The sequence below is a fragment of the Motacilla alba genome, unplaced genomic scaffold (genome assembly GCF_015832195.1).
Source record: "Motacilla alba alba isolate MOTALB_02 unplaced genomic scaffold, Motacilla_alba_V1.0_pri HiC_scaffold_28, whole genome shotgun sequence".
NCBI classification, from domain to species: Eukaryota; Metazoa; Chordata; class Aves; order Passeriformes; family Motacillidae; genus Motacilla; species Motacilla alba.
The window spans coordinates 3,426,801-3,450,907 of record NW_024037374.1 but is presented as its reverse complement, the minus strand read 5'-3'; the positions used below and the strand labels follow the sequence as shown (position 1 = coordinate 3,450,907).

At 53.8% G+C, this 24,107-nt stretch overlaps 1 protein-coding gene across 1 annotated transcript; it reads left to right on the top strand.

Moving 5' to 3' along the window:
* Positions 1 to 595: 595 nt before the first annotated feature.
* LOC119696266 (olfactory receptor 14J1-like) lies at positions 596 to 21,232 on the top strand. Its single transcript, XM_038125991.1, has 2 exons — positions 596 to 1,491; positions 21,151 to 21,232. Exons 1-2 carry the CDS (start codon positions 596 to 598, stop codon positions 21,230 to 21,232), a joined length of 978 nt encoding a protein of 325 aa, XP_037981919.1.
* The last annotated feature ends 2,875 nt before the right edge of the window (positions 21,233 to 24,107 follow it).

Below are 24,107 nucleotides of genomic sequence, written 5' to 3'. Positions count from 1 at the left end.
AATGCCATCATAAGGACCCTTGGAAGTCTCCCTGAGATTTCAGTCCAAGCTGGGAGCTTCAATCCAGGATGCAAACCTGTCCTAGAGCATCTCTGAGTTATAAGGTTGATGGGGAAAGGCAGAGGTGTTCTGGCACTGAAAATGCTGCTGGGTTGGTGAAATGAGCAACGTGAGTCCTTGTCTACAAATGTGGAGCTGGGCTATGGTGGATCCATCTGCTCTCAGCAGTACCTGGTGAAATATTATGGGAAGCATGGGAAGGTTATCACCCTCCACTTGAGAAATGTTAAAGCTTAAAGAAACTCTGAACAGGTCAGAAGACAGATCATCTCCCCTCACTCTCCACTCATCACTTTGCCACAGAGAACTTACTCTGTTCTCCCTGAGGGCAGTAGAAATGCTGAGATTTTAATATCCAAGAATATCTGGAAAAATACAAGGGAGCCTATAAAGAAAACCCCAGAATTCATGAGCAGAGAAGGGTGTCTGTGTGCTATAGCGGAGTGTGTATGGGAAATGCCTTTGATTTTGGTTACAGGTATCTCCTCTAACTCTTCACTGTTCTTGAACAGGTCTCTATGTGCAGCCCCAGCAAATGTCCAACAGCAGCTCCATCAGCCACTTCCTCCTGCTGCCATTGGCAGACACGCGGCAGCTGCAGCTGCTGCACTTCTGCCTCTTGCTGGGCATCTCCCTGGCTGCCCTCCTGGGCAACGGCCTCATCATCAGCGCCGGAGCCTGCGGCCAGCACCTGCACACGCCCATGTTCTTCTTCCTGCTCAACCTGGCCCTCACTGACCTGGGCTTCATCTGCACCACTGTCCCCAAAGCCATGCACAATTCCCTCTGGGACACCAGGAACATCTCCTACACTGGATGCGCTGCACAGGTCTTTCTGTTTATCTTCTTCATGGGAGCAGAGCTTTCCCTCCTGACCATCATGTGCTACGACCGCTACGTGTCCATCTGCAAACCCCTGCACTACGGGACCCTGCTGGGCAGCAGAGCTTGTGCCCACATGGCAGCAGCTGCCTGGGCCAGTGCCTTTCTCAATGCTCTCATGCACACGGCCAATACATTTTCCCTGCCCCTGTGCCATGGCAATGCCCTGGGCCAGTTCTTCTGTGAAATTCCCCAGATCCTGAAGGTCTCCTGCTCCAAATCCTTTCTCAGGGAACTGGGGCTTCTTGGTCTTAGTGCCTGTTTGGTATTTGGTTGTTTTGTGTTCATTGTTTTTTCCTATGTGCAGATCTTCAGGGTCGTGCTGAGGATCCCCTCTGAGCAGGGACGGCACAAAGCCTTTTCCACCTGCCTCCCTCACCTGGCCGTGGTGTCCCTGTTTATCAGCACTGCAGTGTTTGCCTACCTGAAGCCCCCCTCCATGTCCTCCCCACCCCTGGATCTGGCCCTGTCAGTTCTGTACTCAGTGGTGCCTCCAGCCCTGAACCCCCTCATCTACAGCCTGAGGAACCAGGAGCTCAAGGCTGCAGTGTGGACACTGAAGACTGGATGCTTTCAGAAATATTAAACTGCTGACAAATTCTTGCATATATATATATTAAAAAAGTAACCTTTGATACTTCTTGTTTGTTTCATTTTCGAGGTTCTTTTTGTTTGTATTACACTTTTAATATTTTCCACAAAGAAATGTCATGGTTTGTGCCATTTCTCATTTTGTTTCACTCCACCTTCCCTGTGGCCACAGACTGTGTCAGTGAGGGACTGTGCTCTTAGTGACTAAAGGATCACCCAGCAAAGTTTTCTGCAGAGATGCCCTTTGGTTGCCTTCCCTGGAGCTGCAGCAGCAATGTCTATGTGCAGAGCTGGGGGCAGATCAGTGCTGGCCCAGCAGCTGTGCCCAGCAGCAGCAGCAGCACTTGGTGTTGCCAGTGCTGCTGCCGTGGCCCTGCCCCGCTGCCCTGGTGGCCCTGGTGTTGCTGTAGGGCCTGAGTGCTCTCGGGGCCGGGCACAGTGCTGGGGGTGGCAGTGCCGGGGCTGCAGCAGGGACAGGCCATGGGCACTGCTGGGGCAGCGCTGACGCCTCAGGCCAGGGCCTGGGGGCTGCAGCCTCCTTGCCCAGGCTCTCTCAAGAACACGCCCAGGCCAATGCTCAGCACAGAAAAGCCCCGTGAGCAGCCCCAGGGTGGCTGTGGGCAGGCTGGTGGCAAACAGCATGGCTGGGGCTCTGCAAGGGCCCTGGGGGAGACGGGAAGGAGCAGCAGAGCAGGGGCTGATCCATCCCCAGTGCGCTGCACAGCCCAGGGCAGCGTCTCAGTGCGTCCTCATGGAGCTGCCAACACCATCCCCCCTCTGCAGCCCTGGCCTCTCCCCCAGCTCACACAGGTGCCCCATCCTTGCAGGCACAGGCACGGCAGCCCTGGCTCAGGAGCCCCTGTTTGCATTGCACAGAGCAGGCAGGAGCACCCCCATGCTGTTGCTGTGGGGACATGAACCTGAGGGAGCACAAATGCCATCAGCCCCTGGGGCCACCAAGGGCTGGGGGACACCAGGGAAAGCACTCAGCTTTGTCCTGGCCTCTGCAGTCAGCCAGAATGTTTGTTCCCATCAGCTGGGAGTTTCCTGTCCCACTGCAGATGCTGTTGCTCAGAGCCAGGGCTGCCTGGCAGCCACCCCCAAACTGCCCTGAGCATTTCCTTGGCTTCACCTTTGCTTTCTCTACTCTTCCCTGCTACAGATTTCTTCCTCTTGCCCAGCCCTGTTCCCTCTCCTGCAAACAGCCCATCCCTGTTTGCCCTTTCCTCTCTGGCCCCACTCCCCATTGCACTTCCTGACTTGGCACCATGGGAACGTCCCTTGGGGAGCAGGATCATCCTCCAAGTGCTGCAGCAATTGTCTGCAGGCTCCTGCAGTGCCCCGTGCTGCTCCCTTGCCAGAGGCACCCCAGGCCAGGGGGGCCCATCTGGGCTGCTGTGTCTGCCTGTGGGGCTCCCTGTTCTGGGCAGTGAGGAGGAGCTGCAGAGGCTCTGCAGGACTGACAGGATGGGCTTTGGGGCTGGCAGGAGAAGCTGAGGCACCTGGGCTGCTGGAGCTTCTGAACAGGAGGCCCAGGGCTCGTCCTGCCACGGCTCCAGGGGTGCTTTCAGAGAATCCCAGAATCAGCCAGGTTGTAAAAGAACTTTGGTGATCATCAAGTCCAACCTGTGCCCTGATACCGCCTTTTCTCCCGTGCGTCCTGTCTTCTCCAGGATATACAACCCCACCTCCCTCAGCTGCTCCTCAAAGGTCTTGTGCTCCAGACCCCTCCCCAGCCTTGTTGCCCTTCTCTGGACACGCTCCAGCCCCTCCATGTCCTTCCTAAATTGGGTTGCCCAGAACTAGACATCCCACTCAAGGTGCTGCCCAAGCAGTGCCCAGCACAGGGCAAGAATCACTGCCCTGCTCCTGCTGGCCACACCATTCCTGATCCAGACCAGCAGCCATTAGCCTTCTTGGCCCCCTGGGCACACTGCTGCCTCATGTCCAGCCTGCTGTCCAGCAGTCCCTGCAGCTCCCTTTCTGCCTGGCTGCTCTCCAGCCACTCTGTCCCCAGCCTGTGGTGCTGCAGGGGTTGCTGTGGCCAAAATGCAGGACCCAGCACTGGGACTTGTTAAACCTCACCTTGTTGGATTTGGTCCCTGGATCCAGCCTGTCCAGGGCCCTGTGCAGAGCCCTCCTACCCTCCAGTAGAACCACACTCCCAGACAACTTGGTGTCCCCACGATTCCATGAGGCCCCAGAGTGTTCCAATGGTCTCCACGATTCCATGAGGCCTCCTGTGGGGTTTCACCCCCGCATTGGGATGACCCCGAAAGATGGAAAAGTCCCTCCTCCAACCCGTGCCTTCGAAGAAAGACTCAGTAGTCTTCTGTTGTCTGTTCTCAAGGTAGTTTATTGTTGGTTATCTACAAGATTCTTCTCCCTGAACTGCTGTGGCCCGTTCAGCAGCTCAGACAAAGGCACACTGCCCTCCCAGGGGGCTGGTGCTATCTTTTATATCATATATTACGTACTACATGTTTATACTTTTTCCCCAATACCTACTATCTATATTGAATGGTGACTTTCTACTCTAAACCAATCTGTGAGTGCCAACATCACCAAAGACATGGAGGCTAGGAAGGAGAAAGAAAGAGGACAGGGCACACCCAAGTCCCTCCATCTTAGAACCCCCTGACCCCCATGTACAAAACTTGGACCCCTGCGTACAAGGCTTAAAACCCCCCTGTACAGCACTCAGAAATCCTACCCTTTACTTCGTGACTACTTCTACTACAATATCTAAACTTTTGTGACTTCTTTTTCTTCCTGCAAAGTTGGTAAACTGTTCCATGGGTCAGATTCAAAGCCACAGGGGTCTCTGGCTGCATGCCAGGGTCTCAGATGCTTTTGACCTGGGTCTGGAACATCCGAGAATGTCTGTGGGACATTCTGAGTTCCGACAGCCTCCCATTGTCACAAAGTCCCTTGGTTCCATGGTTCCCTGCAGTGTCACAATGGCCCCATCGTGACACCAGGTCCTGCTCTGTCACAGTGCTCTGCATGGTTCCACAAGGCCCTGCAGGGTCACAGTGGCCTCTTGGCTCCATGAGGCCTCCGAGTGCCACCATGAATTCCTTGGTGCTGCAGTGTCACAGTGGAGCCCTGGTGACACAAGATCCTGCAGTGTCCCCAGGGACCCTTGGTTCCATGGGGCACCACAGTTGCTGAGGATGTCAGCAGCCCCCACTGAGGCCATCCCTGCCCAGAGCCCGTGGGGGAATGGGCAGACAAGGAGAGCGTCCCTGGGGCTGGGGCAGCACAACTCAGAGGCACCAGCGGCTCCAGCTGGGAAATGGAGGGTGGAATGTGGCTGGGAAAGCCCTGCCTGGGCTGTGCCAAGCAGGACAGACAAGCCCTGACTCCCGTCTACTAAAAAACTCTCTTAAGGAGACATTTAAAAGCAATTACAGTTGTTTGTGTGCTCTGTACCAATAAGAGATTCTCAGGAGCTCAAAAGAACAAAAGAGCCTTTACTGGGAACTTAGGAAAATCAGAGAAACTTTGGTGAAAGGTTTAATATGATATTGAATCAACAAAAAAAAAATTCTCAAAGGATTCATTTGGCCCTTCAACCTCTAAGACTCTATGCTGGTTCAAATTTAATTCACTCCAAATTTGGAAAAGGAGGTTATTACAAGAAAAAACAGAGAAAGAAAAAAAGACAAATAAGATTCAGAGAAGCACACAACACAGCTACCAACTCCTGGATTCTAGCATTTTTCAGATGGAAATTCCAAGAGGAGGTAGGATCAAGATGTGTGCTTGCCTTGTGGTCAGCCTTTAAAAACCCTTGGTCTTCCTGGGCCCTTCCCCCAGGTGGGGCTTGGGATCATTTGGTCCCTCAGGAGCTGGGCTGGGGGCTGCAGAGGTGGCTGTGGAGCATTGCCTGTGCTGTGCCAGGGCCTGGCAGCCACTGCTGGGCTGGGATAGAGGCTCTGGGGGCATTGGGGTTCCAGGGCAGGGCAGTGCTGGGGTTCCAGGGCAGGGCAAGGCTGGACCTGCCCCTTCCGTCCCCACACATGAAATGTTTTGAGCCAACAATCTCCTCCGGTCTGTCACAATAGAGAATGTTCGAGGTGACATCCCAATTCTGGCCATGGCTGCTTGGAGGAGAAGGCCAGTTCTTTTCCATAAGTAGGCAAGCAGTGAGCCCCTTTGTTTCAGCAGCAGATGAGAAGTGACCCTCAACATGCCAAGGTCAGCCTGACCAGTCAGGTGGCTGCTGGGAGGCCAAACCAGCCAGAGCTGTTCTGTGTTCCCTTGGTTTTATGGGGCTGTGAAGTGTCACAGTGGTGCCTTGGTTTTATGGGGTCCCACAGTGCCACAATGGCTCCGTGATTTCAAGAAGACCTGCAGTGTCACAATGGACCCTTGGTTCGATAGTATTCCACAATGTCACCATGGTCCCTAGGTTCCATGCAGCCCTGCAGTGCCACAATCGTCTCCTTTGGTTGCCCAGTGTCACAGTGGTCCGCTGATGACACGAGGCCCTGCAATGTCACAATGGACCTTTGGTTCCATGCAGCCCTGCAGTGTCACAAAGGCCTCTTGGTTTCACCAGGCCCCACAGTATCACAATGGCCCTCTTGGTTCTGTGGGGACCCCCAGAGTCACAATGGTCTCACGGGTTCCATGCGGACTCACAGTGTCACAATGCTTTGGTTATTCCAGGGATCCTCATAGCATCACAACGGTCTCCATGATTCCATGAGTCCCCTCAGTGTCACAATGGTCTCCTTGGTGCCGTGGTGCCCCACAATGTCACCATGGCCCCTTAATTCCATGAGGCTGTGAAGTGTCCTAATGGTCTCTCCATGGTTCCATGAGGCCTTGCAATGTCACAATGGACCTTTGGCACCGTTGTGAGACCATGGGGTCCCACAGTATCACAATGTCCCCTTGATTTGATGGGGCCTCTCAGTGTCACAAAGATCACATGTGACTCCATGGAGCCACACAGTGTCACAATGGTCCCTTGGTCCCACAGGGCCCCACAGTGTCACAATGGTCCCTTGGTTCCATGGCCCTGTGCTGCTGCATTCCCCCCCTCCCCTTCTCAGGCTGCCCTGCCAGCTGAGAAATGCTCCTTGGGCCTCGGCCTTGGCCAGCAGCCCCTGGGCTCAGCTCCTCTGGAGCTCATCACAAACACTGGCTGCCCCAGGCACTGCTGCTGCCCAAGGAGCTCCTGCTTTCTGTAGGAGCAGCCCTGGGAACTGCTTTTGTTCCCTCAGAGGCACAACATCCCTGTTCCCACACTGCCAAAGAATGCTGCTGATGCCAAGGGCGGCCAGGATGAACCATTGCTGGCACTGAAGCCCCTCTCTTGGGGCCCTACAAACAGCTCCAAAAGGAGCCCCTTGGAGCTCTCCTGGGCCAGCGACTCCCTCTGAGTGGGGCCTCTCCCAGCCGGGAACTCTCCCGTTTGCTGCACTCGGGGATCCCCGAATAACGACGGAGCCAGGGCCGATCCCCCCACTCCTCCAGGCTCAACCCTTTGCCCCTGGGGAGATGCCAAAGCCTCCCCAGTGAGCATCTCCCTGCCGGCAGGGGAATTTCTCACAGGTGCCTTGCACTGACTCTTTGTGTCTGTGTGCACACAGGAGTGCCTGTGCTGGGGAAATGGGGCAGAAATGCTGCTCTCTGAGGGGCTTGAGTGCCTTGGGTAGCTGAGTCAGTCAGGCCTGTGAGTGAGGTTAAATCATAAGGTCTAAGCAAAGTTAAATGCTGTTAAGAGTTGTTCTTTTCATAAGTTCTTATGTTTAATATAAGTCATAAGCTAAGTTAAATATTGTTAAGTGTTATTCCTCTATTAAATTGCTAAGTCATAGGTTATAAGTTAGGTTAAACACTGTTAAGTGCTGTTCTTTTGCTATATTGTAAAGTTTAGGGTATCAGTCAAGGTTAAGATATAAGTTAAGTCCTGTTATATTTGAGCTCTGTTAAGCTTTTAGACCATATTCCTTTTATCCTTGCCCTCACTGTCCTTGTGTCATACACACACACAGGGACAGTTCTTGCTTCATTTCCGGTTTGATTGCCTGGATTTTGTTGGGTTTTGTTGTTGCTTTGTTTCCTTGCTGTGCCTGAAGTGTCCAGTCAGGAGCAGAGTGACTCTTGACAAGGAACTTGGTGGTGCTGTCACTGAATATTAAATCTGGTTTTTGCTGATCCCTTGCTGGGGATTTTTTCAGTGCTCTCAAGCCCTCGTTCATACCAGGGTGAAGGAGCCCTGGCCCAGGCTCTGGCCCTGGGGGACACGGGGATGCTGCCAGGGGGTCCCTGTCCCCCTGTCCCACCCCCCATGGTCCCAGCCCCCCATCCCCTTGTTAGGCTCTGGGGTCGATCTCGTGGAACATCCTCTGGGGGAGGCTGCGGCGCGGGGGGGGGGGGACCCGGGGGGACAGGGGACCCCTCTGTGCATGAGCAGCGTTGGACTGCTCTGGGGGAAATGTGAGGGGGGCTGGGACAGAGTGACCTCCCCAGTGACCTCACACAGCCCCCTGTTTTGTCACACAGTGCAGGTTGCTGTCTCTTCTTGGGTCGGTGCCGCCAGGGTACCTTCAGCACTGAGAGCGTCTCCTCTTCAGAGCCACTCAGTAACTCTTACGGCACACCTTCCGCCCAAGCCCAGATGGAGTAATCAAAATCGCCACACCAGAGAAAGAGACGAGAGGACTTCTTGCTTGCTGAATCCAGAACAGTTTATTTGGGGAAAAACTCTGAGGGTAGGCAGGACACAACAACAACTGAAGGGGAGCAGAGGCAAGAAGCCCTGAGCCTGAGCGGCGTTAGGGTATATAAGCAAGGGGGAAATTAGGAGGGGTTTGGGGAGGAGTCAAGGCAGGGTGACATAACTGGGGCCAATGGGAGAGGAAGGTAGGAGTGGTCTTGAAGGGGAGCCAATGGAGAACCGAGAAAAGCAGAACTTTCTAGAACAGGAGAGTGGGGACAAGATGAGTGACATTTTCACTCTGCCTGGCAGCGTGAGGCATGATGGGAGCTTGCATCAGTCTCTCAAACACTGGTAGTTTCCCATGACACTGCCATGCCTGCCTCCCCCTGGCCACCTCCCACAACACAGCCCTGGTGATGTCACAGAGCGAACTCTGGGATGCCACCCCGTAATGTCATGCAGCTGCACTGCGATGTCACAGAAGACTCTATAACATCAAAGAGTCCCCCTGTGATGTCACTGTCTGTTCTGTGATGTCACAGCATGTTCTATGATGTTACACAGCCACCTGGTGATGTCACAAAGCGACCCTGTGATGTCACAAAGTCACCCTGTGATGTCACATTCTGGCCTGTGATGTCACAACCCACTCTCTGATGTCACACAGCCACTCTCTATGATGGCAGGATCTGCTCTATGGCCTCACACCCTACTCTATGATGGCACAGACAGCTCTGTGATGTCACAGTCCCCTCAGTGATGGCACAAAACCCTTCCTGTGATGTCATACTGACACTCCCTAATGTCACTTTGACCTCACAGCCTGCTCTATGATGTCATACAGCCATACCATGATGTCACAGCCTGCTCTGTGATGTTGCAGAATCCCCCCTGACACTGTAGCTGTTCGATGACCTCACACAATAAACTCTGTGATGTCATAGTCCAACCTGTGACCTCACACAGCCCACTCTGTTCTGTCACACAGCCCCTTGCTGACATCACAGCTGCTCTGTGCCTCCATGACACAGCCACAGAGGTGCCGCTGTGACACAGCCCCCTCTGGGACATGCCACAGCCCCTGCCAGTGCTGAGCCCCTGTGAGCTCTGTCTGTGCCCTGCTCATGTCCCTGAGCTGCCCTGGCAATGGCCCAGCCCTGCTGGGCTGTGCACAGGAGCTGCTCCTGGCCAGAGCTGTCTCTCTGCAGCGCTGCCCTTGCCAGGAGCTGCCTCTGGGCCAGGAGCCCGGCCCAGCTCAGCAGCACAGACACAGCACAAGGACTTTAATGACCCTCTGGGGCTTTGGTGCTCGTTGCATCACACTCAGTCCCTCAGAGTGTGCTCAATAAACTTCTCAAGAACTCAAAATCAGATTCAAAGTCTAAACTTTCTTTAATTTTTAATGGGTTTCACTGAGGGACATGACTGACAACGTTTCCCCAGGTTCCAGGTAGAGCAGAAGACTGGAGGCACTGATGACAGGTGGGGACGAGCAAGGCAAAGGTGTCCCTGGTGCTGAGCAAACCTGGATGTGTTTCAGGAATGCAAAGGGCCAAGGCCTGAGCCCCAGCCCCTGGCAGGGCAGATCCTGTCCTCCCTCCTTGCTCAGGGCTCTTCCCAGGATGGGCACTGGCATGTGGGGATGTGCAATGCCAAGGGCAGCACCATGGGGCGGCCCCTGCCAGGCTGCTGAGCAGGGACAAGGAGGCAATGAGGCCCCAGGGCTGCAAGGGTCACTTGTCCCCTCGTGGCCTCAGGCCCAGGGCCAGCAGCCATGGCCCAAGTGCTGCCCAAGTTGGCTCTGTCAGGGCCTTGCAGCTGCTGCCCATCCCTGTGCCCTGTGCAGCCCAGGCTGTCCCACGGTGTCCCTGCCCTGCGCCTCTGTCCCTGCAGGCTGTCGTCATGCCCCGGCTGCCCCACCTGGCTGGCCCCTTCCTTTGCTGACAGCTCTGCCTCCTGCCTGCCTCTGCTTACACACACAAAGCCTTAGCCTTGATACCAAAAGGGTTAATTCAATTTTTACTGTGCCTGTGAACTTTTGGCACAAGGAACAAGGCATGCAGGGCCTGCTTTCCCAGCAAGGATGGTTGGAAGAGAAGAAGACACCTGGCTCAAGGGTGCAGTGATAGAAAACAGAAGGACTGAATCTGGGACATGGGGTGGGTTTTATGGAAATAAGTAAATTGTAATACACATTTAGCGACTGTGTATAAGACACACCCTGGTAGAATTACATGTCCACATAAGGTTAGGAGTTATCCCTCACTAGACCACAGGCCTGAATAAATGAGACCCTCTTGAAGAGCAAATTAGTGTTAAGGATCCTTATTCTGGTATTTTGCAGATTTGGTGACAGCGAGGCCTCACAGAACCAAGGAGTCAGCTGTGACACTGTGCAAACTGATGGAACAAAGGGTCCATTGTAACACAGCAGAACCCCATGGAACCAAAATCCATTGTGGCACATTGGGGCCACATTGAACCAATGGCCCATTGTGATCCTGCGGATCCCAGGAGACCATTGTGACCCTGAGAAACCTCTTGGAACCAAGGGGCCACTCTGACACAGCAAGGCCTCGCGGAACCATGGGTCCATTGTGGCACTGCAGAACCTCATGGAACCAAGGTGACCATGTTCTACTGCAGAACCTCATGGAACAAAGGGACCATGGCGACACTGCAGAACCAAGGAGACTGCTGTTGGCAGTACGAAAGCTCATGGAACCAGAAGTCCATTGTAACGCAGTGTGGCCTCATGGATCCAAGGGTCTGTTGTTAAACTGTGTGGCCTCATGGAACCATGAGCCACTGTGACACAGCATGGCCACATGGAGCCAAGGGGCCACTGTGACACTGTGGATCTAAGGAGACCATTGTGACTGAGGAACCACATGGAACCAAGAGTCCATTGTCACTGTGGGGCCCTGTAGAACCAAGGGGACCACAGTGACTTTGTGGGGCCTCATGGAACAATGAGGACTATTCAGACACTTTGGGACCCACTGGAATCAAGGGGCCATTATAGCAGGGCAGGGCCTCATGGAATCAAGGGCACTACAGTGAACACTGTGGCTCTCCATGGGATGAAGGGTCCAATGGAACCAAGGATACCATTGTGTCACTCTGGGGCATCATGGAACCAAAGGTCCATTGTGTCACAGCAGGGCCTCATGGAACCATGGTGGCCATTTTTACACTTTGAGGCCTTGTGAAACCAGAGGGCCATTGTGGCACTTGGGAGCCCTGTGGAGCCAAGGGGACCACAGTGACACTGAGGGGCTCAGTGAAAGCAAGGGTCTGTTGTGACACTGCAAGGCCTCATGGAATCATGGAGACTCTTGTGACACTGAGGGCCTCACTCAGCCAAGGGGCCATTGTGACACTACAAGGCCTCCTGGAAGCAAGGAACCATTGTGACACTGTGGAGTGTTGGCAGGCCAAGGGGCAGTTGTCACACTGTGTGGCACCATGGAACCAAGGAGTCCATTGTGATGCTATAGGGCCCCATGGAACTAGGGATTCATGGAACAGGGTGGGACCCCATGGAACCAAATGTCCATTGTGATATTGCAGGGCCTCATGGAACCATGGAGAACCTTCTGACATTGTGAGTACCCATGGAACCAAGGGACCATTGTGACACTGTGGTACCAAGGAGACCCCTGTGACACTGCAAGGCCTCATGGAAGCAAGGCACCACTGTGACTCTGTGGGGCCCCATGGAAACATGAGATCAGTGCGACACAGCTGGGCCTCATGGAGCCAAGGATCCAATATGACACCGCCACTGTGACACTGCAGGGCCCCATGGAAACAAGGGGCCAGTGTGATGCTGTGGGCCTCATGAATTCAAGGGAACAGGTAACAGCTCTGCTTGGCCTGGCCTGACTGGTCCAACTGCCCTTGGCATGTTGAGGGTCTCTTTTCATGTACCCCTGGAACACTGGGGCTCTGGGCTTTCCTTCACATGGAAAAGAACTGCCCTTCTCCTTCAAGCATCCATGGCCAAAATGGGATTTCCCCTCCAAAATTCCCAATATCCAGGGATTGCTCCCAGACAAAAGCTGCCATTATCAGCAAGTCTGGCTGACCTTGTCTTCCTGAGAGCTGGCTCTCATCTGCCTTCAGACACTGAGGCTCTGTGCTTTCCTTCCTATGGAAAAGAACTGTCCCTCCTGCACACACACCCATGGCTAAAATGGGTAATTTTCCGCCAAAGTTCCCTATATGCAAGGGTTTCTCCCAGTCAAAAGGTGCCAGGACGGATTGTTCTGGCTGGCCTTGGCCTCTGGTGGTTGCCTCTATTCTGCCCTGAAACACTTGGGCTGTGTCGTTTTCTCCTCATGGAAAAGAACCATCCTTCTTCTCCTGGTGCCCGTGGCCAAAACTGGGATTCCACCACCAAAAGTCCTATATCCAAAGATTGCTCCTACACAAAAGCTGCCATTACAGACAGATCTGGCTGGCCTTGGCCTCCTTAGGGCCAGGTCTCACATGCCTTCCAAACACAGGGGCTCCATGCTTTCCTTCCTGTGGCAAAGAACTGGCCTTCTCCTCCAGGCAAAAAGGGCTGAAATTGGGATTCAACATTCAAAATTTTGAATATCCAAGGGCTGCTCCTGGACAAACCTGCCAGGACAGACAGGTCTGCTTGGCCTTGGCCTCAGGTGACTGCAGTTCATCAAGCCCTGAAACACGGGGGCTCTGTGGTTTCCTTTCTGTGGAGACCATGGTGACACTGTGGGGCCTCGTGGAACCAAGGACATCACTGTGGCTCTGCTGGGCCGCATGGTCCCAAGGGGCCAGTGTGGAGCAGCAGGGCTTTGGGGAACCAAGAGGCCATTGTTGCATTTCAGGGCCTCGTGGAGCCAAGGGGCCGTTGTGATCCTGTGGGGAGCAAAGGGGCCATGGAGAGCATTGTGGCATTGCAAGGCTCCATGGAATGATGGAGACCATTGTGACACTGTGGGGCAACACGGAACCAAAGGGCCACTGTGACCCTGCAGGGCCTCATGGAAGCATGGAGACTGGTGTGACACTTCAGAAAGCAAGGAGAGCATTGTGACACTGTGGGGCCTTATGGAACCAAGGGAATATGGAACAGGTCTGGCTGGTTTGGCCTCCCAGGGGCCACCTGAAAGGTCCAGCTGATCTTGGAATGTTGAGGGCCGCCTCTCATCAGCCCCTGGAGAACTGGGGCTCTGTGCTTACTCTGATATGGAAAAGAACCATCCATCTTTCCAGGGGCCCATGGATGAAATTGTTAATCCCCCTGAAAATTTCCCATATGCAAGGGCTGTCCCAGACAAAAGTCTGGCTGGCCTTGGCCTCTGGTGGTCACCTCTCATTTCAAGGAAGCCCTGAGGGAAGTAATTGAACAGGTTTGATTGCTGGAACATCAATGAGTCTCTCATCCTCTGAAAAACACAAATGCTCTTCTGGTCATATGTGTCTTTTATTTCTCATTGTATATTTTGCATGAAATATTATTTTCAGCTAAAAATATTATTTTTATCACTCTATCAGTGTTATTTGACACAAAACACCTTGTCTGCATATGGATCCAGGTCACCTGTATAAGCAAACACAACAAAGAATGCGGCAGGTAATATTTGTCTCTGTCCCATCTGTCACATCTGCTCTGGAGCTGGAGGAGCAGCCCCAGCATTTGGGAGGGCTCAGGGGGTCACAAGCTCAGCTCCCACACAGAGAACTCTCAGACCCTGGGGTGCTCTTCTTGTCCCCTGCACGCTCAGCCAGGCTGAGATGGACACTGATGGTTTCTGGGCCAGGCTCTCTGAGCCCAGCCCAGCTCCCTGCAAGCTCTGCCAGCTGCCCTGAGCTCTGGGCAGCACCAAGGGCCTCTCCCCAGCCCAGCCCAGCCGGCTCTGGCCCCACAGCTCTGCTCAGCCCAGGCTGCTCTGGCCACTGGCCCCACAGCCTCAGCCCCTGGCCAGGGCACAGCAGCAGCTGCAGCTGCCACAGGACTCAGCCCCAGCCATGGGGGAAGGGGCTTGGCCAAGGCCAAAGGAGGCTCCCTGGCTGCCCTGCTCCCCTCTGGCTGAGGTGCTGAGAGCTCTGCAGCCCCTGCTGCCATCCCATCTGCCCAGGGCAGCACAAGAGCCCCGGCCTTGGGGCCCTCCAGAGCTGCTCCTGCTCCAGGCCCAGGGCCCATGCCAAAGCTGGGGCAGCCACAAAGCTGTGCCCATTTCTGTTCATTGCTGCTCTGATGGGGATGGATACTCAGGCTCTTGGAGGTTGCTGATGAATTTTCCTTCTCCAGAGGCCTCTTCTTTCTTGAGCTCTTCAGTTGAGGAATTCAGTGAGAAAAGCTCATAAACATTTGTTCAAAACACCCAAACGAGACAAGCCCATGGGAATATTGCAAGTCTTCAATTCTTTGTGGTAAATTAGACAGATTTCAGAAGAGTATTCAAAGTGAGTTTACTATATTGAAAACAGAGAGAATTGTTTTGTCTTGTTAAGTTTTCTTTACCTGTTTATAGTTTGATAGCAGCAATCCCCAGTTGACATTGACCTCCAGCCCCTCCTCATGCAGTTTGAATAGTTATGAAAATCAAGACCCTTCATAGCTGACAATCAATCACACTTTGTACCTACCCCCACCCCACCATTTCCCTCATCCAACCCCTGGCACTCAGAGCAGCCTAGGAATGGAGTCACATCCAGGGGTGTCCCCAGGGCTCAGAACTGGAGCCAGGTCAGTGAAATCTCTTTATTGCTGATCTGGAAGAGGCCATCGAGGGCACCCTCAGTCAGTTCCCAGGTGAGCCCAGGCTGGGTGGGAGTGTGGCTGTGCTGGGGGCCAGGAAGCTCTGCAGAGGGATCTGGACAGGCTGGAGCCATGGGCCCAGGACAATGGGATGAGGTTCCCCAAGGCCAAGGGCCGGGTCCTGCCCTGGGCTCACAACCACCCCAAATCCCTGGCTGTGCCCTGGCCCTGATCCCCACAGCCTGTCCTGTTTCCTTCATCCCTGCATTGCCAGGGACTTTCTGGGACAAGGGAGCTCTGCTCTGGGGATGGGAGGGAGGTGCAAGTGCCACCACTGGAGTGGGAACCACAACTCATCAGGTTTGTGTCCTTTGGGGGTCAGGAACTGGTGGGACTCAGAGGCACAGAAAGTTTCTCTTCATGGCCAACAGACCATAGCTGAACAGGACACAATCTAATAACAGTCACACTCTTCCCTGAGCTATGTGCAATGTCCCAGCAGCATCTGCTGAGTTCACCATCCACAAGTGATTTCCATACTAAAATTAATTTCAGAAAAACGTGGTTCTGTGATAGATATAAACACAATTCAATTCTTGTATCAGGATGCTCGTCCTGGAGTGGGGGCAAAACAGCTCGAACAATTCCTGATTTGCAAAGCTGTCAGTGGTGGATGGAGAAGGGAGCTCAGGCTGCTCTTGGTGTTGAGGAAATGCTGAAACCAGCCTGACTCATTTCATCTCCTCCTGTCCTGGCTGATCTCCCCTCTTTCCCCTTCCACCCACTGGCTTTTGTCTCCCACCAGGCCCCCCGCTGAAGAGCCTGGCTCTGTGTTCTCCAGCACCTCCCTGCTGGCACTGCCAGGCTGGGATGAGGAGCCCCTCAGCCTTCCCTGCTGCAGGCTGGACAAGCCCAGCTCCCTCAGCCTCTGCTCACAGCCCAAGGGCTCCAGCCCCACCTTGGAGGCCCTTCCCTAACCCTGCTCCAGCTGCCAGACATCTCTCCTGCCCTGGGCAACCCAAACCAGGCCACAGGGACCTGGATAATCCCTGGCCTTGATGTCCTGCTCACACAGGCCTGGCCCCCTGTCCCCATGTCAGGCTCTGGGGTGGATCCTGTGGAACATCCTTTGCTGGAGGCTGTGCCTCCAGGGGGACCGGGGGGATCCCGGGGGACAGGGACCCCGCTGGGCATGAACAGCATTGGACTTGTTGGGAGAAACTGTGAGGGGGAGCCGGGGCAGAGTGACCAACCCAGTGACCTGACACAGCCCTCCTGGGATGTCACACAGCCCCTCTGTGATGTCACAGCCTGCTCTGTGACATCACAGCCCATTCTCTAATGTCACACAGCTGGCTCTGTGATGTCACCGAAAACTATGTGATGTCATAGTCTCTCTGATGTCACAGACTGCTCTGTGATGTCACAAAGGCAGTTTATGATATCATAGCTGCTCAATGACCCCACATAAACCACTCTGTGATGTCATAGCCCACTCTGTGACCTCATGTTCCCAGATGATCAATTGCCTCCACCAGGTGAGCTGACACCTGGAGCTTGTTCTCCAAAACCCCAGGCCTATGGAAACCACACAATGCCCATTGTGTCAGAAGGGGAACTGGAAGTTCAGCAGCCTCAGTGTCCTGCCAGCTCAGCCAGGCCCACTGGAACATTGGGGTCCACGACCACCAGGGACCACCAGAGAGACCCCCAGGACAGAAGAATGCATGGGTAGAGAGGAGAGGAAATATGTTAATGATTTTAGGGAAATCATTATCAGATGTGTGTTTAGTCCAGGACAACCAATGAATATGTGTGCAAAATACAGAAAATAAACAGAAACTTGCCTGTACTCAGCACGCACGGCTTTGGGAGGAGCTATCCCCCATGCATCCAGCTGAATAAAGAATGCTGCTTCTTAATGCTGCATTATGTTGAGGAGTTTTATATTTTACTGAATTTTTGGTAACACTCCCACTGCCAAGGAAAGCTCTGTCTCCTGCTGTTCATAAACAGAGAAGGGCTGGTGGCAGATGTGGGGGTCAGAGGCTGCCTGGGGCACAGTGACCATGAAATCATCAAGTTTTCAATGTTCTGTGATAGAAGGAGGGGCAGCAACAAAACTTCTACCCTGGAATTAGGAAGGGCAGACTTTGGCCTGTTTAGGATGCTGATTTGGGGAGTACCAAATCGGGTACTGATTTTTTTAAGGGAAACAGCCCTTAAAAACAAAGGGGTCCAGGGAGGATGGACACGCTTCAAGAAAGTAATGTTAAGGGGGAAGGAGCAGCCTGTCCCAGTGTGGCAAAAGATGAGCTGGTGAGCAAAATGAGTGGCCTGGCTGCCCATGGAGCTTTTGTGGGAACTCAAGGAAAAAAAAGATGGTTCTTCAACTTTGGACAGAAGGTCAGGCAACTTATGAAGTGCTTAATGATGCTGTTATTAGGTCATGCAGAAAGGAAAGGAAAGAGGTGAATGCTCAATTAGAGCTTTACCTGGCCACTACTATGAAAATTAATAGATAAGGTTTCTAAAAATAAATTAATAGCAAAACATGGTATAAGGACACACTCTACTCTTTATTTGATGCAGTAGAGAATATAGGAACTAAAGATAAAGACGAGGCTGAGCTACTTACAACATATTTTGTCTCAATTTTCAATATTAGGAAACATTGCCCTCAGGACAAGTGTTCTCCTGAGCTGGTAGATGGGCACAGGGAGCAGAACAGCCCCCTGGAATCCAGGAGGAAGCAGCTGGTGACCTGCTGAGCCACTCAGATGCTCACAGGTGCATGGGATCAGATTGTATCCATCCTGGGCGATGAGTGAGCTGGTGGATGAGCTCCCAAAGCTGATCTCTATCAATTATCATCAGCCCTGGCTCACCAGAGAGGTCCCAGAGGACTGGAGGTGCCAGTGTGCCCCCATGCCCAGGAAGGGCTGGAAGGAGGATCTGGGGAGCTCCAGGCCTGTCAGCCTGACCTCAGTGCCCAGCAAGGTTATGGAAAAGATCACCTTGAGTGCCACCACAGGGTACCCACAGGATGGCCGAGGGATCAGAGCCAGCCAGAATGAATTTCAATATCTGCATCGATGATCTGGATGAAGGGATTGAGTCCACCATCAGCAAATTTGTAGATGACACCAAGCTGGGTGTGAATTTGGATCTGCTGGAGGGTAGGAGGGCTCTGCACAGGTACCTGGACAGGCTGGATTAGGGCCCAAATCCAACAAGGTGAGGTTTAACAAGTCCCAGTGCCAGGTCCTGCACTTTGGCCACAGCAACCCCTGCAGCACCACAGGCTGGGGACAGAGTGGCTGGAGAGCAGCCAGGCAGAAAGGGAGCTGCAGGGACTGCTGGACAGCAGGCTGGACATGAGGCAGCAGTGTGCCCAGGTGGCCAAGAAGGCCAATGGTGTGGCCAGCAGGAGCAGGGCAGTGATTCTTGCCCTGTGCTGGGTCCTGCTTGGGCAGCACCTCAACTGCTGTGTCCAGTTCTGGGCTCCCAATTCAGGAAGGACATGGAGGGGCTGGAGTGTGTCCAGAGAAGGGCAACAAGGCTGGGGAGAGGTCGGGAGCACAAGTCCTGTGAGGAGTGGCTGAGGGAGCTGCTGGGGTTGTTTATCCGGGAGGAGGCTCAAGGGGGACAAGGCAGTGTCAGGGCATTCTGTCCCCTGATGATCTCCACGGTCTTTTCCAACCTGGCTGATTCTGGGATTCTCTTGAAAGCACCCTTGGAGCACTCACACAATGAGCCCTGGGCTCTTCAGAAGCTCCAGCAGCCCAGGTGCCTCAGCTTCTCCTGCCAGCCCCAAAGCCCATCCTGTCAGTCCTGCAGAGCCTCTGCAGCTCCTCCTCACTGCCCAGAACAGGGAGCCCCACAGGCAGACACAGCAGCCCCGATGGGCCCCCCTGGCCTGGGCTGCCTCTGGCAAGGGAGCAGCACGGGGCACTGCAGGAGCCTGCAGACAATTGCTGCAGCACTTGGAGGATGATCCTGCTCCCCAAGGGACGTTCCCATGGTGCCAAGTCAGGAACTGCCATGGGGAGTGGGGCCAGAGAGAAAAGGGCAAACAGGGATGGGCTGATTGCAGGGCAGGAAACAGGGCTGGGCAATAGGAAGAAATCTGTAGCAGGGAAGAGTAGAGAAAGCAAAGGTGAAGCCAAGGAAATGCTCAGGGCAGTTTGGGGGTGTCTGCCAGGCAGCCCTGGCTCTGAGCAACAGCGTCTCCAGTGGGACAGGAAACTCTCAGCTGATGGGAACAAACTTTCTGGCTGCCTGCAGAGGCCAGGACAAAGCTGAGTGCTTTCCCTGGTGTCCCCCAGCCCTTGGTGGCCCCAGGGGCTGATGGCATTTGTGCTCCCTCAGGTTCATGTCCCCACAGCAACAGCATGGGGGTGCTCCCGCCTGCTCTGTGCAATGCAAACAGGGGCTCCTGAGCCAGTGCTGCCGTGCCTGTGCCTGCAAGGACGGGGCACCTGTGTGAGCTGGGGGAGAGGCCAGGGCTGCAGAAGGGGGATGTTGTTAGCAGCTCCATGAGGATGCTCTGGGACACTGCCCTGGGGTATGCAGCGCACTGGGGAGTGATCAGCCCCTGCTCTGCTGCTCCTTCCCGTCTCCCCCAGGGCCCTTGCAGAGCCCCAGCCATGCTGTTTGCCCCCAGCCTGCCCACGGCCAGCCTGGGGCTGCTCACGGGGCTTTTCTGTGCTGAGCATTGGCCTGGCCGTGTTCCTGAGAGAGCCTGGGCAAGGAGCCTGCAGCCCCCAGGCCCTGGCCTGAGGCGTCAGCGCTGCCCCAGCAGTGCCCATGGCCTGTCCCTGCTGCAGCCCCAGCACTGCCACCCCCAGCACTGTGCCCGGCCCCGAGAGCACTCAGGCCCTACAGCAACACCAGGGCCACCAGGGCAGCGGGGCAGGGCCACAGCAGCAGCACTGGCAACACCAAGTGCTGCTGCTGCTGGGCACAGCTGCTGGGCCAGCACTGATCTGCCCCCAGCTCTGCACACAGACATTGCTGCTGCAGCTCCAGAGAAGGCAACCAAAGGGCATCTCTGCAGAAAACTTTGCTGGGAGATCATTTAGTTCCTTTAAAGCCACTGAGAGCGCAGCCCCTCATTGACACAGTCTGTGGACAGAGGGAAGGTGGTGAGAAAAAAAATGAGAAATGGCAGAAAGAATGGCATTTCTTTGCAGACAACGTGAAAAAAGTAAAACAAAGGGAAAAAGAACCTCCAAAAGGAAACCAACAACAAATATCAAAAATTAATTTTATTAGAGGTGTTTTGCAGAAATTGGCCAGCAGTTTAATGTTTCCAAAACCTTCCAGTCATCAGTGTCCCCACTGCAGCCTTGAGCTCCTGGTTCCTCAGGCTGTAGATGAGGGGGTTCAGGGCTGGAGGCACCACCGAGTACAGAACTGTCAGGGCCAGATCCAGGGATGGGGAGGACATAGAGGGGGGCTTCTGGTAGGCAAACATAATACTGCTGAGGAACAGAGAGAGCGCGGCCAGGTGAGGGAGGCAGGTGGAAAAGGCTTTGTGCCGTCCCTGATGAGAAGGGATCCTCAGCACAGCTCTGATGATCTGCACATAGGAGAAAACAATGAAAACAAAACAACCAAATGCTAAACACACACTAACTGCAATGAGTCCCTGTTCCCTGAGATAGGATTTGGAGCAGGAGAGCTTGAGGATCTGTGGAATTTCACAGAAGAACTGGCCCAGGGCATTGCCATGGCACAGGGGCAGGGAAAATGTATTGGCTGTTTGCATGAGAGCATTGAGAAAGGCACTGGCCCAGGCAGCTGCTGCCATGTGGGCACAAGTTCTGCTGCCCAGGAGGGTCCCGTAGTGCAGGGGTTTGCAGATGGACACAAAGCGGTCGTAGCACATGATGGTCAGGAGATAAAACTCTGTTGCTGTGCAGAAAACAAAAAAAAAGACTTGTGCAGCACATCCTGTGTAGGAGATGTTGCTGGTGTCCCAGAGGGAATTGTGCATGGCTTTGGGGACAGTGGTGCAGATGGAGCCCAGGTCAGTGAGGGCCAGGTTGAGCAGGAAGAAGAACATGGGCGTGTGCAGGTGCTGGCCGCAGGCTACGGCGCTGATGATGAGGCCGTTGCCCAGGAGGGCAGCCAGGGAGATGCCCAGCAAGAGGCAGAAGTGCAGCAGCTGCAGCTGCCGTGTGTCTGCCAATGCCAGCAGGAGGAAGTGGCTGATGGAGCTGCTGTTGGACATTTGCAGTGCCTTGGCATGGGGATCTGTAAGAAAAGTAATCATGGAATAGTTGGATTTGGAGAGGATTTTCAATATCCCAGCACAGCCTGGGGACACTTTCCCCCCACTGCCTGCCTAGGGCTCTGCTGCCTGGAGCTGTCCCTGCCAGCAGCTGCTTCCCTGTGCCCAGGGCTGGGTCCTGCCAGTGCTGCCAGAGCCCAGCCCAGCCCTGGGGGCTCAGCTCTGCCCTGCAGACCCCTCCCAGCTCTGGCACTGCCCAGGGGCAGCTCTGGCTCTACAGGCTCCAATGGCAACATCAGAGCAATCCTGAGAAGACTGGAAAAGCGACACTGATGGTGCATCTAAGAGTATCTGTGCTTCTTTCTGTCACTGCCCGGTTTTTCAGATCTGAGAGAAATTTATTTTCTTTTCCCCTCCTGAACTGAGAGATGAAAATATATGTGCATTTTCCCATCCAGTCAACCCAGAGCAGTAGATTAAAAGGCAGGATTTTCCATTTTATGCAGACCCTGCCTTGCTGAGCTCCTTGTATAATCTGCTTGGAAATGTTCTGGAGATAAATGTCACGCTGGAAGCAGTCCTGAACAATGCAGCATCCTCACCACACAAGGATAACAATTCCAGGACATTTCCTTCCACCGAGATCTTGTCCCCCAGTGCTGGGAGCAGCTGCCAGGGCTGGCTGAGAGCTGTCCCTGGCAGGCAGCAGAGTCCCTGCCCCAGCACAGCGCCCTGGGCTGCAGGAGCCTGCTCTGCAGGACAGCCCTGGGCACCCCTGGCTGCTCTGCCCAAGAGAGAGTCAGAGAATGTACTCACAGAGTCTGTAGGCACTGGGATGTTCCAGCTTTAGGAGATCACTCCAGGAGCTGTAGCTGCATTGTCCTGCAGCCAGAGGTTCCTGTGCCAAGGGCTGGCAGGGATTCTGCCCCAGGCACTTCTCAGCACCTTCCCAGCCCCAACAGATTGAAGCTCTCTGTGCCTCTGTGCTGTGCCCGGGCTGGCTGCAGGCAGTGCCCCAGCCCTGCTGGGCTGGCAGAAGAGCTGCTCAGCAAGAGAAATGTGCTTTTCAAGCTCTTCTTGGTTACCAGCAGCTGCCTCTGTGCCAGCAGCCCAGCCCAGCTCAGCAGCACAGACACAGCACAAGGACTTTAATGACCCTCTGGGGCTTTGTGCTCAGGCCCTGAACATCAGTCCCTGAGAGGGAGCTGAAGAAACCTCTGCAGAACTCCAAGTCAGAATCGCACTCCAAAGTTTCTTGGACTTTTAATGGGTCCCAGGGAGGGACACCACTGAGAAAGTGTCCCCAGGCCCGAGGCAGAGCAGAGAACTGCAGGCAGTGATGACAGGTGGGGACAAAGAGAAGGCAAGGCTTGGTGCCCTGGGGCCCAGCAGGCTCTGTGCCACCAAGGGCTGGCAGGAGACACCTTGTCCTCAGCCACTGGGGCCTCCTGCCACAGCCCCAGCCAGCCTGGGCACTGGCAGCCCCTTGTCCTGCCCTCAGCATCCCCCCTAGCCCACATGCCAGTGGCCTCAAGGATCTGCTGGAAGGAGTCCCTGGGGAGCCTTGCTCAGCAATGGCCCTTGGGGGCTCCTTCATGCTTCCAGGGACTGCAAGCTTTTCAAAGGACTTTGGGTTTGGCTTTTGCCTTGGAGTCTCTGAGAGGTTTGTGCAATCATGGCCTCCAATGATCTGCTGTAATTAGTCCCTGGAGAGGCTTTGTCAGTAACAACACTCAGTGGGGCTCATTAATGCTTCCAGGTACTTCAGTTATTTTCAGGTACTTGGTGTTTCCCTTTTGACACAGACTCTGTGAGAGGTTTGTGCAATCATGGCCCCAATTATCTGCTTTAACGAGTCCCTTGAGAGCTTTGTACTGACACTCAGTGGGGCTCATTACTACTTTGAGATACTCAAAATTTTTAAGGTGCTTTGGTATTTTCTTTCATCACTGAGGTTCCTGAGAGGTTTTTTAGCCATCCTGGCCTCCAATTCTCTCCTCCAAGGAGTCCATGGGCTGCCTATGTTGGGGATGGACCTCAGTGCGACTCATTAATTCTTTTAGACACTTTAGAGTTTTCTTCTGACTTTGATTCCTGGAACGGTTTGTGCAATCTCCTCTCAGGGCCTGAGGTTCCTGGGCTCATCTCCAAATGCACCACAGGGCTCATTAGGATCAAGCAAGTTCTGAGAAACCATGGGTCTGCCTTGATTTCTCTCTGTTCTGGTGAAGTTCATCAGGAAGGTTTCTGTAGTGGTTCTGGTTTGCTAATTTGAGATTTCTTGGCCAGTGCATCAATTAGTGTGGCGGGTTCAGTGTTGGCTAATTACCAGTGTACTCACTAGAATACACTTACTCATTTCCTGCTGTGAGGTGGGATTAGGAGAAAGGCAACGTAGGTCTAAAACATTAAATGGGTATAAAGAAAAGTTCAAAATTAGTAATAAATATTAAGAGCAATAGGAATCAGAACAAAACTTTCAGAACACTTCTTTCCCTAGAGCCTTTTGTTTCTTACTGACAATGTAAAGAGAGAAACCTAAGATTTTCAGTTTCCTACTTTTAGAATAGTCTTTCTTCAGTTCTCTTTGGGAGACGAGTCTCTCTTTCATGCTGTGGAGTTTTCTCCATAAGAAAACAATTCTCTCGTGGCTCTCAATTCCCACGAATAGCAGCCACCCCAAAAATCTACATTTATGAAGAAGTCCCACCCATTTGTTCACAGCCGTTCCCACAGCTGTGTTTATGGGCCATTACAGAATAAGGGGTATTCGTGTAAAGTTGAGCTGTTTAAGAGCAAAGGTTCTCTTCATCTATTTCTGAAATCATCTGCATCTCTGGGAAGAGAGATCTTTTTCTTCTCTCCCTGAGGGCACAGGCTCTCATCACTCTTCTCTTTTTCTCTGTACAAACTTCTCATGGGAT